The sequence below is a fragment of the Carettochelys insculpta genome, chromosome 6, assembly GCF_033958435.1.
Source record: "Carettochelys insculpta isolate YL-2023 chromosome 6, ASM3395843v1, whole genome shotgun sequence".
Classification (NCBI taxonomy): domain Eukaryota; kingdom Metazoa; phylum Chordata; order Testudines; family Carettochelyidae; genus Carettochelys; species Carettochelys insculpta.
In genome coordinates this window covers 103,324,468-103,339,910 of record NC_134142.1, presented here as the reverse complement: position 1 = coordinate 103,339,910, position 15,443 = coordinate 103,324,468, and the positions used below count along the sequence as shown (strand labels likewise).

Sequence of the window (15,443 nt, the reverse complement as noted above, 5' to 3'; positions counted from 1 at the left end):
GGGCAAGGGTTACTCCTGTTCTGGGATGAGCTCCTGGATACATGAACACCTTTTCAAAAAGTATAAAACACTCTAAACGATGATGCCATAACTGGCCTTTTCTTGTTTATAAGGCAGAGAAGCTGAGTAAAGTTACAAGCCTTTCATGAAAAAAGGCTTCTTTCCTCAAAACAGAAGACTGTCTTTATATTCACATTCTTCTTGGCAAGTTTTATTAACTTAACATGTATTTAATGTCTCTCTCTATTCATTGTCAGATCCCAATAGTGGAATCTGAAATAAAGAAAGAAGCTGGTGAGCTGAAACCCGAAGAGGAGGTGACTGTGGGTCCAACCCAAAAACTAGTGACAGAGATGGGCACCTATGCTACACAAAGTGCCCTCAGTAGTTCTCGACCTGCCAAAAAGGAAGAAGACAGGTAGCTAGGCATTTTGTATTTTTCTAGGAGTAGCTGCTTTAAAAATGGAGGCAACTCTAAAGTCTTTCCAGAATTCTTCTCTGTCTAAAAAGCAACATCTATATGTATTCTTCAGCTGAACATTTCTTCTTGGAGAGAGCTTTGGTTTGTATTTGAAAGTTTAATTTGATCTGTTGCTCCTCCGTATTGTCCTTACTTGTCAATCTCCAGTGGCAGACTTGTCTCTATCATCCCTATAGTTCCAGCGTTTTAATACCACCTCTTTAAATGTGCAAATAACACAGAGCGAATTGATACTTGGCCAATATGTGTTGCTCTTGTGGCAAGAAAATATAGAAACTGCCACATTTTATAGATGGGTTTTGCTTTTCCAGAAAAAAGGTTTTTTTTCCCTGTGATACACTTCTAGTGTGTGTGTGTGTGCGCACGTGCGCGCGCATAATCCTGTCTTGTTCTGTAGCATTATGATATGGACTAGCAGTGGAAATCTGAGGGTTTTTTCTTCTTTTATTTTCCACTTTCTGTGCTCTCTTACTTTGCTTCTTCCATTTTTCTCCATGATTTTATACATAAGTCTTAGTATTTTTTTCTTTTTGGCTGCGTCTACACAAGCAAGATTTTTTTGAAAGAAGGGGGCTCTTTTGACAGATCCTGTGGAGTGTCTACACACAAAAAGCATTCTTTGAAGAGTAAATTGAAAGAATGTGGTACTCCTTTTGAAATCACTCTTCCTTTCCCGTTTCAGAAAGAATGCTCCCTTTCGAAAGCTGCTTTCAAAAAAAAAACAAACACGTAGACGCTTTACAGGGCCCTTCTTTCCTAAGAGCAGTCCTTGTGGCACCTGATTTTTTTGATCCCTGGCCTGTTCTTTTGAAAGAGTGGGGGCTGTGTGGACACTCTCTTTCGAAAGAGCAGATCGCTCTTTTGGTCCACTTTTTGGTGTGTGGATGCAATCTTTCAAAAGAAGTTGTTTCAGCAGAGATCTTCCGGAAGGGCTTCTTTCGAAAGATCTTTGTGGTGTAGATGTAGCCTTTCTGTTTTAGTCTCTCCCGTTCTGTTCAGTACTGAATTAATACCTGAGCTTTATGGTAAAGACCATTGCCTTCTTGAAGGTAGTTGTAAGTGTTTAGGTAAGTTTGGTGTCCTGGACAGATTCTGGTATGAGTAAATTACATTCTAGCTACCTAAATTTACCCTACAATTTTAACTGGATATGTTGTTTGTAACTTATTACCGGAATTATTGTGTAATGTTCCCGTGTTCTGATAAACCATTGAATGTTCCATTTCATTGGTGAGTGAAATGATTGCCACACTCTTACCTACTTCACAGTGAGTTATTCTGTGGCTTAATTAATTCATATCTGTATAGAGCTGTGAAATCCTATGATGATAAAAATGGAAGTCATTATCCTTTATTTTTTCCACTCCCCTCTTCACTTCTCATGTATATAAAACATCACTTAGTTTCTCAGACCTCCTGTCTGTAGAACACTAGTCTCACAATATGAGAGCTGATGTAAAATATGGAAAAAAGAAGGGGGTATGTCTTCCAAAACTGACTCATGACTGACTTTCTTTGCAGACCTCCCTTACGAGGATTCTTGTTGGATGGGGATTTCTTTGTTGCTGCTTCCCTTGCCACAACTTTGACTAAGATTGCTCTGCGATATGTGGCTCTTGTTCAGGAAAAGAAGAAACAAAATGTAAGTCATATTTTTCTCTGGCAGCTCTTATGGTCTAATTAAAAGTTTTTTGAGAGAAATACAGAAGTGAAATGCCTACATTCCTTGAGTGTTTGATAGGTGGTAATTAATCTGGTTCCAAATATTTCTTACTACTTTCCGACTGGTATGACCAGCAGGTCTCTTGGATGCTTGCCAACAAGTCCACTGCCACAGGTCACCTTACCAGCTGGGATACAGTTATTATTTTTAACCATATTTTAAACTTGAGTGTTAAGACAAAATTAAATATTTCTGCAGTTCTAGGAATATGTGACGCTTAACCCGTTTCTTCTCTTCTCCCCACATTTTAGTCTTTTGTTGCTGAGGCTATGTTGCTAATGGCCACCATTCTCCATTTGGGCAAGTCCTCTCTTCCCAAGAAGCCAATTACAGATGACGATGTGGATCGTATTTCTCTATGTCTGAAGGTTTTATCCGAATGTTCTCCTCTGATGAATGATATTTTCAACAAGGAGTGCAGACAGTCCCTTTCTCACATGTTGTCAGCTAAACTAGAAGAGGAGAAGCTTTCTCAGAAGGTGAAATGTTGTAAATTTCCTTGTTTAATCATGACCTTTTGTGTGTTTTAATTTTGAAAAAAGTTCACATACAGTAACGCTCCAGCTGCTTCCTAGAGTTTGCACTTCATTGTACGTTAGAAGATTGAATTAATATCTTACTTTCTTACCACAGAAAGAGTCAGAGAAGAGGAATGTGACCGTTCAGCCAGATGACCCCATTTCATTTATGCAGCTTACTGCTAAAAATGAAATGAGCTCAAAGGAAGACCAGTTTCAGCTGAGCCTTTTGGCAGCAATGGGAAATACACAAAGAAAAGAAGCTGCTGATCCTTTGGCATCCAAACTCAATAAGGTAATGTAGACATCACTACCTTATTTCTGTAAGTGTATTGTTCACACCTAGGGTCATATCTTGAAGAGTGGTTTTGTGAGGGGACTAAGGAATCTAAGCTCATCAGGCATTTGAAAAGTTCAGGTAGGTTTCCTTGTTGGAGAGGAAGACAGGGAGTCCTAGGAAGCAATGAATCCTTTTGGTCCCTGTGCTTCATGATGTTCCTCTAGCCCCATGCTTATGGGGTGGTGAAGATGGAACCTGCAAAAAGGAAGCCAGGAAGTGGTAAGTTGGTAAAATGTGGAGAGGGGAATATAAGTTTGTTGGATGGCTCAAGAGCCAAGTACAGTTTATTGGGGTAGCGGAAGGAGAAAGGGGAGCTCCATGGAGTGAAGAACCTATTCCTTCCTCCCAGGATCCTGAGGCTTTTGTGGCCCCATACAGTGTTTCTTTGCTCCAGTTTCCAGGCTTTTATTTCCCAGAAGCCACTCAGAAGAGGCCCAGGGAAAGAACCACTGCTTAGCTACCCATTCTGGGGACCAGAAAGCATACATATTTTAAAAAATCAAAAACAAACATGAAACTTTCCAGACAAGAAGACTTTTCAGTGTTTGGTTTTTGTTTAGCTTAATCTTAAAACAGCATTTTCTAGGTTTCTGATGTTTACATTGTTAAAAATAACTTACTTTATGGTAAGTTGGGGAAGGGCTGGTATTCTGTGGTTTATAGCGTTTTTTTTAATCTGTAAGGTCTAATATATATGCTGAATTGTAATTCCTATTTAACACAACCATGTGTATGTATATAGCATGGACTATTTCTTATTCAATCTTTTCATACCTGAAGACCCACTCTAAATAATGAAAATTATTAACTTGTAATTGTTTTTAAGTTAATTACCTTTTAAAATTATTAATCAGTTTTTTGACCAAGTTTCTGTTAATGGGGTGAAGAGTCAGTTTTTTCAAAGATGGGCAGGGATTTAAATACAAAAAAAACCTTTGTTTCAAATCCAGTAATCTAATAGTCCAAAACTAAAGCTCTTCTTTGTACTGATCTCTTGTTCATTTTGAAATTTTGTCTGGAAGACTCCCCATCTCATCAGTCTTAGCAAATATTTTTCTCTTGTTTCTTTTCCATCTATGCACTTGACTGCGTTCCCCATTTTAAACTGACAATGGGGAAAGATACTTCAACAATTTGTGTTAATCTTCTTTCCTCGACAGGTTACTCAGTTGACTGGTTTCTCGGATCCTGTCTATGCAGAAGCCTATGTCCATGTCAACCAGTATGATATTGTATTGGATGTGCTCGTAGTAAACCAGACCAGTGATACTTTGCAGAACTGCACATTAGAACTAGCCACACTAGGTAAGAAATAATCTTGTGCAACAAGAATATTTGAAGAGGCATATCTGAAATTAAGAGGCAGACATTATTGAGGTTCAAGAAAGTATATTTCATATTATAAATGCATAAAAATAGTTTAATAAAACTGACTAATCATCTTAGAAAATATTTTAAAATGCCTTTTCAAGTGTTTGATTTTTTTATGGAACACATTTTTTCTACTGGCTGGTACTGATCATGTGCTTTTATGTAAAATATTTCTTAATCTTGTTTTACACTTGGTTTTGTCACACTTCAGTTAAAAAAAATAGCTTAATTTTCTATTAGGTTGTCTTCCCTGCCAGAAATGTTGGCAGTTCCTTTGGTCTGGTGAACATATTGGACACCACAGCCTTAAGGAATGTTGACCACAGATGCATGATAGAGCAGCTCCTGGGGCTGCTTTACCTTGCTGCTGGGCCAGGATTGGGGCATAAAATTGGAGTGAGATAAGCAGCTTTTGTGCAGCCTTCTTTCTGTTCTTGCTTTGCAGTCAGGGTTGGTGAGGCAGTGTGGGGAAACTTGGACATGTTTTGTCTGCTGTGTGGGTGAATAAGGGACCTAGGCATTTCCAATGCTTTTTGTTAAGACTAGATTCAGATTAAAGCTTTAAAAAAAATCAGAATATGCAGTTTGCTTGAATTTTAAATGTGTATTGGTCAGACTTTTTTTTTGTCTTTATTTGCTTTGCATCAGTTTTATATAATTGAATATATTGGCATAAAAGCCCTGGATACGATATTAACAAGGCCCAATACTACCCAGAGGGGCAGAGTTGGAGGGATGCAGTGGGGGTCTTTGTCCCCTCAGATTGCAGTACTAGAGCCAGGCAGTCCCAGGGGCAGCTCCATACCTCCTCACTTCCTTCTGCTTTCCTGTCATCTGGCCAGGTCAGAAGCAAGAAGCTGGAGCCAGGCAGTGCAGGAGGACTGCTGCTCTGCCTTGAGTCATTGAGCAAGCAGCCATGGTACTCCCCCATTTCCTGCTGGTGCCTAGGGCTGCAGCTGCTCCTCAGCTCCCTGCTCTCTTTGAGTGCTCACACAGCCAGTGAGAGCTACCTGGGGTGGTGACCCAGCTCTGTGACTGGCAGAGCAGACACGGAGCAGCAGGTAGAGGGGTGAGGCCCTCCCATCATACAATCCCTAGCTGTTCCTCTTCCTGGACACAGAGCTACAACCCTGCTTGTACACAGTCCCTAGTTATCCCCTGTCCATGTCCTGAGTGATTTTTTTTCTGATTTTTTTTTTTTTGAGTTGCTGCCCCTCCCCCTTGAATTTTAATTTTTGTTTATGTCCCCACCCACCTAGACAGGCTGTGTGGCCTGCTGAGGCGAGGTGGGGTTGCTCCCTCTTCAGGCCTCACTGTGCAAGACTGGCCTTGTCCCCTCCCCCAGGTAAAAGTCAAACATGCCTTAGTTTTTTAACATGTACATTTCATTTGTATGGCTATGATCTGAAGAAGTGGGTCTGTCCCACGAAAGCTCATCACCTAATAAATTATTTCATTAGTCTTTAAAGTGCTACTGGACTGCTTTTTTATTTCATTTGTTGTTCAACTATCAAATTTTTTGGTTCAGTAAGCTCACAACATGTTGGCTTTTCGACCATTTTGATTAAGATTTCAGAATTCAAATGAGAAATGGTAATCTTCTGTGTCCTGAAACTATTTTAATTGGCCATTATTCCATGTCCATCTGTAAACTTTTCAATTTTTGTTTTTTTAAACAGGTGACTTGAAATTAGTGGAAAAACCATCTCCTTTGACACTTGCCCCTCATGATTTTGCAAATATTAAGGCTAATGTCAAAGTAGCTTCAACAGAAAATGGAATAATTTTTGGTAATATTGGTAAGTAAACAATTCTGTGTGCAGTCTTTTATAAAAAATTAGAATACTGAACTTTCTGTAGAGAAGTACAGGTTGCACCTCCCTGGGCTGGCACCCCTGTAACCTGAGCAGTCACATACCAGGGATTTTGCCAGACCAGGGGAGGTCAGTGATCCCCTGCTGGCCTCCGGTCCCGCTCCCAGGCTCCCCTCCCAGCTGCCAGCCACTTCCTGACTGCCACATGCAACTCCCCAGCCTTTCTCTCCCAGCCCTGTTGTGATTTTAAAGTATTTGATTGAGAACATAATAAATGTATACATTTATTTAAAAAAAAAGTGTATTTTAATGCCTATGGATGGTCAACAGTGAGGATTGAACGTAAGATTCTTTAGATCTCAAAAGCATGAGCCTCTACTTCCTAAGCTTCAAGATGTATGTCTGTCAACTCAAAGACTATAGGAGACTTTTAAACCTCTGAGATTTAACCATTAACAAGAGGAGAGAGACCAAAACTGTGCATGTGTTGGTTATGCTGGTACACTATAATGGGATACCTGTTTTGTATTGATTTCTGTAATTTGTAATCCTATGATTTGTGTTTCTTGTTTGCAGTGTATGATATATCTGGAGCAGCCAGTGACAGAAACTGCGTTGTTCTCAGTGATATTCACATTGACATCATGGATTACATCCAGCCTGCTTCTTGTACCGATGCAGAGTTCCGCCAGATGTGGGCAGAATTTGAATGGGAAAACAAAGTTAGTTCTTTGGTGGTAATTTGTTTGCTCTTGTTTCCTGTCTTTAGACTAGTATCTTATCCCAGCAGTTTTTCAGCTAAGACCATTACTGAAAGATGATTTTGGTTACTGTAACAGATGGTTATTTTTACATAACCCAAGCTTTCATTTTACAGCTAGAAGGTTGCAGCCAATTCCATTTTGTAGATCGTTCGCCTTATAAAAGTTAGCGTGCCATTGTTTTCTGTCAAACCTTAGCAGTGAAAGTGATCTCCTGACTTCCTCATTTGAAAAGTTATTCCAGGTTATGAAAGGAAATCTTCAAGCTGCAAAATATGTAGAACATTGGTTTTGAAGGTCTCATTCTTCTGTTCATTTCCTCTCATCTGTTTACTGAGTTTCCTGTGGCGTTTCTATCTGAAGAGTGTGTAGTGCTGTACCTCCAACCCAAACGAGGCTCAGTTGTAGCTGCACAAGTTGGAGCAAAGGTGGTGCAATACAGTGTGTGAAGTTCATCACTTATTTTTGTGGCTATTGCAGAAAACTTGATAATGTTCAGCATTGTCAAGTTTGTAAGAGGATTGTCAAAACAGGGATGGAAGGGACCTCATGAACTCATCAAGTTCAGGCCACCTGCACTGGGGCAAGAACAAGGAAATCTAGACCATCCATGCCAGGTGTTTTTCTGACCAGTTCTTAAAAACTTCGTTACTTGGTTGCCACAGCCTCATCTGGAACCTGGTTTCAGAGTTTAACTACAATTATGGAAAGTAAGTTTTCTTAATATGTAACTTTAAATCTCCTTGATGTAGATAAACCTCATGACTTCACAGAAGGTAGGACATGAAGATGGAGAACAGTAGATTACAATCCTCTTTAATGGAGTCCCTTAATATATTTGAAGACTATCCAGTCTCTTAATTATCATCCCTTCTCAAATTTAAACATGCCCAATTTTTTTAACCTTTCCTTTAAAGTCAGGCTTTCTAAACCTTTTCTTATTTTTGTTGCTCTCCTCTGGATGATCTCCAGTTTGATCGCATCTTTCCCAATGTCTGGCATCCAGAATTGGGGGCAGTACTCTCAGTAAGACCTGAGCAATGCTGAGCTTAGCGAGACCGTTATCTCCTGTGTCTTGCCTATGAGACCCCTCTTAATGTGCCCCAGCATATTAGCCTTTCTTGTGGGAGCGTTACACTGTTGACTTGTGTTTGTTTTGTATTGCATTCACTCATATCCTTTTCCACAGTATTATTGCCTGCTCAGTTATTGTCCATTTTGTAGCTGTGCATTTGATTTTTCTTTCTTAAGTGAAATAGAATCTTAGGATTGCAAGAGACCACAGGAGAACTTTGTATTTATCTTTACTTAATTTCATCTTGTTGGTTTCAGGCCAATTTTCCCCTTTCTTGAAGCAGTTTTGAATTATATTGTTGCCCTACAAAGTGCTTGAAACCTCTCCCTGAATATTTTAATGTATATTTGTCATTATCAGAGTTATTAATGAAAATATTGAAAAGTACCAAACCTAGGATTGGCCCCTGCAGGACTGCCTAGATACCTAACTACTTCTTGAGTATCGTATGCCAAACACTTTATAGTAATTTACTCTAGAATGCATTTCCATAGTTTGCTAGGGAGACAATCATGGAACCATATCAAAAGGCTGGATTAAATGAAAACATATATTGTTACTATCCAGCAGGCAAGTAGCCATGTTAAAGAGTGGAAGCCATGATAATTTGCATGTGCTATGCACATCTAGTTAGGCAAGCCTGCGGGAGAAGCATGGCCTAGAACATAGGTGCCGAGTCTCTTCTGCAGGGGGTTACTTCCCCTGGCCCTGCCCATGCCCCACTCTGCCCCTTCACTCAAGACCTTGCTGTGCCTTTGCCTGGCCCTGCCTCTTCCTCATCCAGTTCCATGTCCTCCCCAAAACATGCCACACCCTCACTTCTCTTCCCTCTCGCCCAGCACCTCCTGACACTTGAACAGCTGATCTGCTTCAGGTGGAGGGTGCTGGGAAGGAGGGGAAGGTGTTGACCCACAGAGCTTTCTGGCAGGCAGGAGGGTGCTGGTGGGAGAGGAAGAGAGAAGTTCTGGTAGGGGGTCTGCCATTGGCTGCTCCAGCCCCAGAGTGTGTGGCCTGAGTTGGTAACCCCAATTTGCTGCGTCCTAAGGATGGCTCTGGGTTATTAAATAAAGTGTGTACAATTCCAATCTGTAATACAGCAAAATACAGTTGTACCCAGCTAAAATGAATGCTAATTTATACTGCTCAGGCAGACTTTATTTTCTCTTTTCCCAGCTCCCTCTTTCTCATTGGTCTTGCTTTCAGCAGGGGTGTTGTAGTTGCTGGCCTACTCAGGTCTCTTCCAACCCTTTGATTCTGTGATTCAAAGGGACTGGTTCCTATGGTTGGCTGTTGTGCCAAGTTCACCCTTTTCCTTGGGCACTGCTTTTAAGCAGATTCCTGGATTTGTTAGCAAGCTTTGATGCAAAGTCCTGTTTTTTATGAACTTTGATGTAGTTGGGCACCCCATACAAAAAAATCTTTGAGATGAGGCTGTGTGGTGCACTTCTTGGAATATTGAGGCAATAGAGACCCCTACCCATGTCTTTTTTCACACCACTTAACTTCATTGTCCAGTTTGTCTGAGGGTCACTTCCCTGGCCCTGAGCTTTGAGTAATCCTGGATCTTCAACATACGAGATTTAGCAAAGGAAGTTCTCTCTTCAGAGATTCTGATATGCAAAAGTTTTAGCAGTGAGAAACAGGAAAATGCTTGTGCACACTTATTTACATTTCTGCACTCTCTTGCAGTAGTACCCTGATCTCTTCCTGGTTCCACCTGAACCAGGGCTTTTGTTGGCCAATCAGCATAGCAAACTCCTTTTTTCCCAAGGAATTTCAGGTAACCACCAAAAGCCTCCCTGATGTCTCAGGCATCTAAAACATAGGTTCTGGCCACCTGTAGTCATTAAACTTCCAGTGGCACTTTAGATTGTAAATTTGTGTGTCTTTTAAATTTTTTTCTCTACTTGCAATCATTGTAACTAAACTTCTGTTGAAGTTTCGACTCGATATAATACTCTTCTTTACTTTCTAACCTAAACAGTCCAATTATCCTTATACAGTGTTGAACAATATCATATTATGCTATTGAACAGCTGTTTTTTTCCAAAAGGTGGCTGAATTTTGGTGAAAGGTGAAGTAACGTCTAGTATTGATCAGTAAGAAGTGGGTCTGTCCCACGAAAGCTTATCACCTAAGAAATTATTTTGCTAGTCTTTAAAGTGCTACATGACTGCTTTTTTGTTTTGATAGTATTGATCAGTCAGAGGAGAGCTACTGGATTAGATGTATCTTTGACTTGTCCTGGTGTAGTAATTCAAATGTGTACTCATTTAGACTGTAATTAGATTTGAAGCAACTGTTCATGGTAAAGACTCTGAATATTTAGCAGAATATGACATGCAGTGATTCTGACTAATTTTTAAATGTATGATTGAGAGTAAGCAGCCATCCCTGTTTAACCACTGAACGGTGGAAGATGAAATCCTTGCGTAAGATACTCCAATGTAAAAGACCTTAGAGCCATTAACAAGTCCTAGATCAAAGCTGATTTTAAACATGTTAGCATAGTTGATGAATATGGTCACATCTTGTTCATTCGTTCTTTCAGGTTACAGTTAATACAAACATCATTGACCTAAATGAATATTTGCAACACATACTAAAATCAACCAACATGAAATGCCTAACCCCAGAAAAGGTAAGATATTAGCTGGAAATCAAGCACTTTTTAAACCTGGAGTAAAATTACTGTGCAAGTGTGAATAGATTTGAATGCCAAAATATAGCATGTTTCCCCCTATCTTGAATTCTTCTTGAGCATTGACTGTACTCTTTAAATAATAGTTATTCTAACTTTACAAGCCACATGTTGCATAAGATAAGTTTCTGAGATCTCCCAAAATATATATTTAAAAAAATCACCTAACAAATGCTCCTGCACAAACTTTTTTTTCCCCCTTAGGGAGAGGATGAGAAAATAAAAAATACACTATGGACGTGTTGTCCAGTTGTTTAGTTCACTACTGGAAGGCACTAGATACTGACGTTGATCAATGTAGTATTAGAACCTACAGAGAATAGTATTTTTCTGCTGTGCTTTGAAGTCTGTGTTCATTAGATTATTTACCTGCTCTAGTTTCTGAATGTATCACCTTCCACCAATTGTATAGATCTTTGTTTAGTCCGGAAGAGTTTAGTATTAAATATAATTTAGAAATATGTGCTTTAAGAAGGCTAAAAAGCAGTTCATGTTAACTGAATTATTTTCAACCAGTTTCTTGTTCTAGCTAAGCGAGAAGCAATTAATAAAAAGTCAACTAACATATCTTCTTCTAAGAGATCAGCACATTTTTTTCAAAAGGTCGTGACTCCCTCCCTTTTAGTAGGAATTAATCTTTCTTAGGCCCTTTTTGCTATGCATTACCTCAGAGCCTGAAAATGCCTTGTTTAAATGACTTGATTAAATCTCTGTCAGCTTTCATTTTAGAAAGGTCTATTAATGTTTCCTTCAGAACCAGAGTTCAAATATCTTACAAAATGCTGTATTTTGATGGCTAGGTTTTAAACATAAAAACCTGCTGAATTATGCTAAATGTGGATCAAACTATGTCTGTTAAAGGACAAATAGTCCGTTGTAGAGAGTTAAATTCAAGTGTTCTTTCTCTAGGCACTTTCTGGTTATTGTGGCTTTATGGCTGCCAATCTGTATGCGCGTTCCATATTTGGAGAAGATGCACTTGCAAACGTCAGCATTGAAAAGCCAATTCATCTTGGACCAGATGCTCCTGTCACTGGCCACATAAGAATTCGTGCAAAGAGTCAGGTAACAATGGTTTCTTTTTAAAGTGTCATCTCTCTAATTTGAGTCCAATAAACTTTTGGAGAGCTTACGTTGTAGTTCAGGATTAATTTTTAGTACTGTTAATTAAATTGACAACTTTCAGGAAGATGAAGAAGGAAATCCCTGTGTCAATTTTAAAACTAGGTTTTCTGAATTAAAAGCTTCCATCTTCATTCCCCTTATGGAGTGTGATTGTTGACTTTTTTTTATTTGGAATGGAAGGCAGGTCAGCAGTTAGATCACATAGAGTATCACACACCAAGTTAATGAGCCTTATACAACAGAGCACTGTAATAGTTCATGATTTTGCTGTTTTTACATGTCCCATTTGCAATACTATGTTCTTTTGTTATTAAAAAACATAGCGTAATATCCATATGACCCTTATGCCATTTCTGAAAGTATTAAAACAGTCATTTTAATTTTCATCTTATCTAGAAGTAAAGGATTCTAGTTAAAGAAGGAAAAAAAGCTAACGATATTAGGAACCAGTCAGAAAGGGATAGATTTAAAAAAAAAACACAACACAATGCTACTATATAAATTCATGTTCTGTCACAGCATGCAGTTCTGGCTACCGCATCTCAAAAAAGATACAAAGAAGGGCAACAAAATGTGAATCTGGAGAGATTAAGATGTATGGGATTGTTAAATTTAGAAAAGGAATGACTAAGGCCCTCACAGAAGCCTATAAAATCATGAATGGTGGGGAGAAAGTGAGTAGAAAGGCTTATTCAGCCCTTCACGTAACACGCACCTTAAGGGGAACCCAGTGAAATCAATAGGCAGCAGTTCTAAAACTAATATAAGGAAGTATTTTTTTTCCACACGTTTTCCTGTCAAACTGTGGAACCAGATGCCAGGGTGGATGTGAAGGTCAAAAATATAAATAGGTTAAAAATGAATTAAATCATTTCCTGAAGGCCAGGTCTATCAGTGGTTTTTATCCAAAATGGTCAAGAATGCAACTGCATGTTCTGCGTGTCCCTAAATTTTGATTACCAGCAGTTGGGACTGCATGAGCAGATGAGTCACTCAATTATTGCCTTTGTTTATTAATTCCATTGGAAGAATCTGGTGCTGGCTGCTGTCTGAAGTGAAGATACTGGGCTAGATGGACTTTTGATGTGACCCAGTATGGCCATTTTTATGGACTTTTGTATGTATGTGGTGTACTATAAAACATTCTCACTTCCAGAAAAATTGTGGCAGTGTTTTGGCCCTTAGAAAACTTAACCTTGAGTAAAGAAGAAACTAATGTATAAATACAAATATGTTACACAGGTTAGCATAAGGGTTCAAAAGAACCATTTACTTTGCATGATGCTACTAGAAAAATTTTGAAGTGTTTTTTTTAGAAGTTGGCTGTAGGTTTATAGTGGAACCGTTAATGTCAATAGATTTCTTTCACAAGACACTACATTCTGCCATTTGGCCTAACCTGGCTGTGCCTACACTAGAAAAACAACTTTGAAATTGCTTACTCCAAAGTACAACTTCGAAATTAAGTGCCTACACACTCCCTATTTCAAAGTTAAACTTTGAAGTAGGACAGTACTCCATTCCCGAGAATAGAGTAAGGACTTTCGAAGTTAGGCTCAAAATTAACTTCAAAGTAAGGGAAAAATGTGCGTAGAATTTCTGCTGGCTGCTTCGAAATAGTGCCTAACTTCAGTAGTGCCAAATTTTGAAGTTACTACCTAGTTTAGATGCACCCCCAGTGGGTAATTCATTATTGACTGAGTAGCAGCAGGAACTGTGAATTTACTTACTTTTATGAGTGTTACTGAGCTCCTTTAAACATGCACATATTTACTTTATTTGTGGGCTAATATCAGTTTTATGGTGATTGAACAATTTGGTTTTTTGGGGGACGGGGGGAGGGGTTTCAGCATGAATACAATAATATTGTATTTGTGTTACCATAATGTTCAGCTTTTCCCACACTCGAATTTCAAATACTGCCATTTGGACTGACCTTTGTAACTGCTGGACTGATAGCACATTTTAAAATGGTGCAGTATCAAGGGATTAAAATTCTTGAGTCTTCATCTTTTGGGTGGTGGTTGAAATTTCTATTTGCAAAAGAGAGTTGATTTACAGATCTTTATTTCAGCAAGATATTATACACAAATCTATCTAATTTTTTGACACTATGAACTATACCTATGAAAATGAAATTTTATTATTTAATTAAAAGTATTATTAAAATCAATTTCATGATTTTTTGTATACTGAACTGTCCATTTAGTATTGGTACAGAGGTGTTGGGGTTTATTTGTGAGGGTGAAGGGGTGTTCAGATCACATCTTGGCATTCCATAAAATTACTGTAGACATCTTTCCTTTTTTATTTCCTTACAGGGAATGGCCTTGAGTCTTGGCGATAAAATCAATCTGTCTCAGAAGAAAACAATTTTATAAACTTCCAGATAGTCTTTTCAGAGCTTTAACAATTACGTTTTAAGTATGTGGCTCTTTGAATTCAGAATATCTTATATTCTTTCATGTTCTGTAATTGTAGAAGCAGAGCTTTTGTGCTGAATGCCTTCCAGCAGATAATTTATAGATTCTTCTCATCAATACTGAGTAAAACTTTAAAACCTCAATTTATTTTTTGCTCTTTTTCCTTAGTCATGTATACTTTGTCTCTAATATATACTGACTATATCATAATACAATAAACAAATCTAAGCCTGTGGTTTTGTCCTGATTTATAAGTAAACTCAGTTTTATTTGATTACTACTTTAGTATTTCTGGAAAGTAAAAGTATATTGCTAGCAATGTTGATTGTAAATGAATAGCCCAGAAGCATGTAAATATGCAGCTATGTGACTCTTAAACTAATACTGTGGTATGCACAGAGGAATTTCATCTTCAAAGTTAAATCAAAGGCTATCTTTTCTGTAGTTGGTTTTGGTAATTTAATCCCTTGGCACTGGCAGAAGTTTCATGTTAAAAGCTGATATGGATTTCACTAGCAATTGCTGTTGTCAAATCCCAGCTCTCGCCAGCAGTGGGTGAAATTTAAACCAAATCACATTCTTTAAGTTGTTCCTGTTTGAGAGAAAATGGGAATCATCACAAAAATCTTGGTATTTCATTTTTATCCGGTATTAGTCTGTTTTTAATGGCAGATTTTGATCACTTTAGAATACCTAAAAAAGACAGTGGTATGTTAGCACTAAGCTGTACAAATGTAAGCAGTGGTTTAACAATGGCATGCACATACCCACTTTCATAAGAGCAGCAGGATGCATTCAGATTGTCTGCGATATTGAGTTGAAGAACAAATTGCACTGTGTTGGGTACATGAATTATGAAAGAACTTGATGTGGGAATCTAACTGGTCATATAAGCATATTCTTGTGCTAGTGTTTGCATACAATATATAGATGAAAGAGCTCTAGTTAAACTAATTTAAGATTCTTAAGTACACCCCCCCCACCCCCATAGCTGTTCCCCTGCTTGGACAGTAGCAGTATAGGCCAGTCATATGAGCAGTCTGCTGAGTGAGTAGGGAGTCTACCACTCATTTTTGAGAAAACTGGGGTCTCCCTCCTTCCCACATTTCCT

At 38.6% G+C, this 15,443-nt stretch overlaps 1 protein-coding gene across 2 annotated transcripts in view; it reads left to right on the top strand.

The window, feature by feature from the left end:
- Window positions 1–14,593, top strand: part of COPB1 (COPI coat complex subunit beta 1) — a 35,345-nt gene extending 20,752 nt beyond the window's left edge. For both annotated transcript variants that reach the window (XM_074997712.1, XM_074997713.1), the window contains exons 13-22: window positions 258–418; window positions 2,003–2,123; window positions 2,456–2,683; window positions 2,838–3,017; window positions 4,223–4,367; window positions 6,113–6,232; window positions 6,824–6,969; window positions 10,635–10,724; window positions 11,694–11,849; window positions 14,231–14,593. In XM_074997712.1, the coding sequence (XP_074853813.1) occupies window positions 258–418; window positions 2,003–2,123; window positions 2,456–2,683; window positions 2,838–3,017; window positions 4,223–4,367; window positions 6,113–6,232; window positions 6,824–6,969; window positions 10,635–10,724; window positions 11,694–11,849; window positions 14,231–14,290 (1,407 nt within the window). In that variant the 3' untranslated portion in view covers window positions 14,291–14,593. The remainder of the gene's footprint in view (window positions 1–257; window positions 419–2,002; window positions 2,124–2,455; window positions 2,684–2,837; window positions 3,018–4,222; window positions 4,368–6,112; window positions 6,233–6,823; window positions 6,970–10,634; window positions 10,725–11,693; window positions 11,850–14,230) is intronic.
- The last annotated feature ends 850 nt before the right edge of the window (window positions 14,594–15,443 follow it).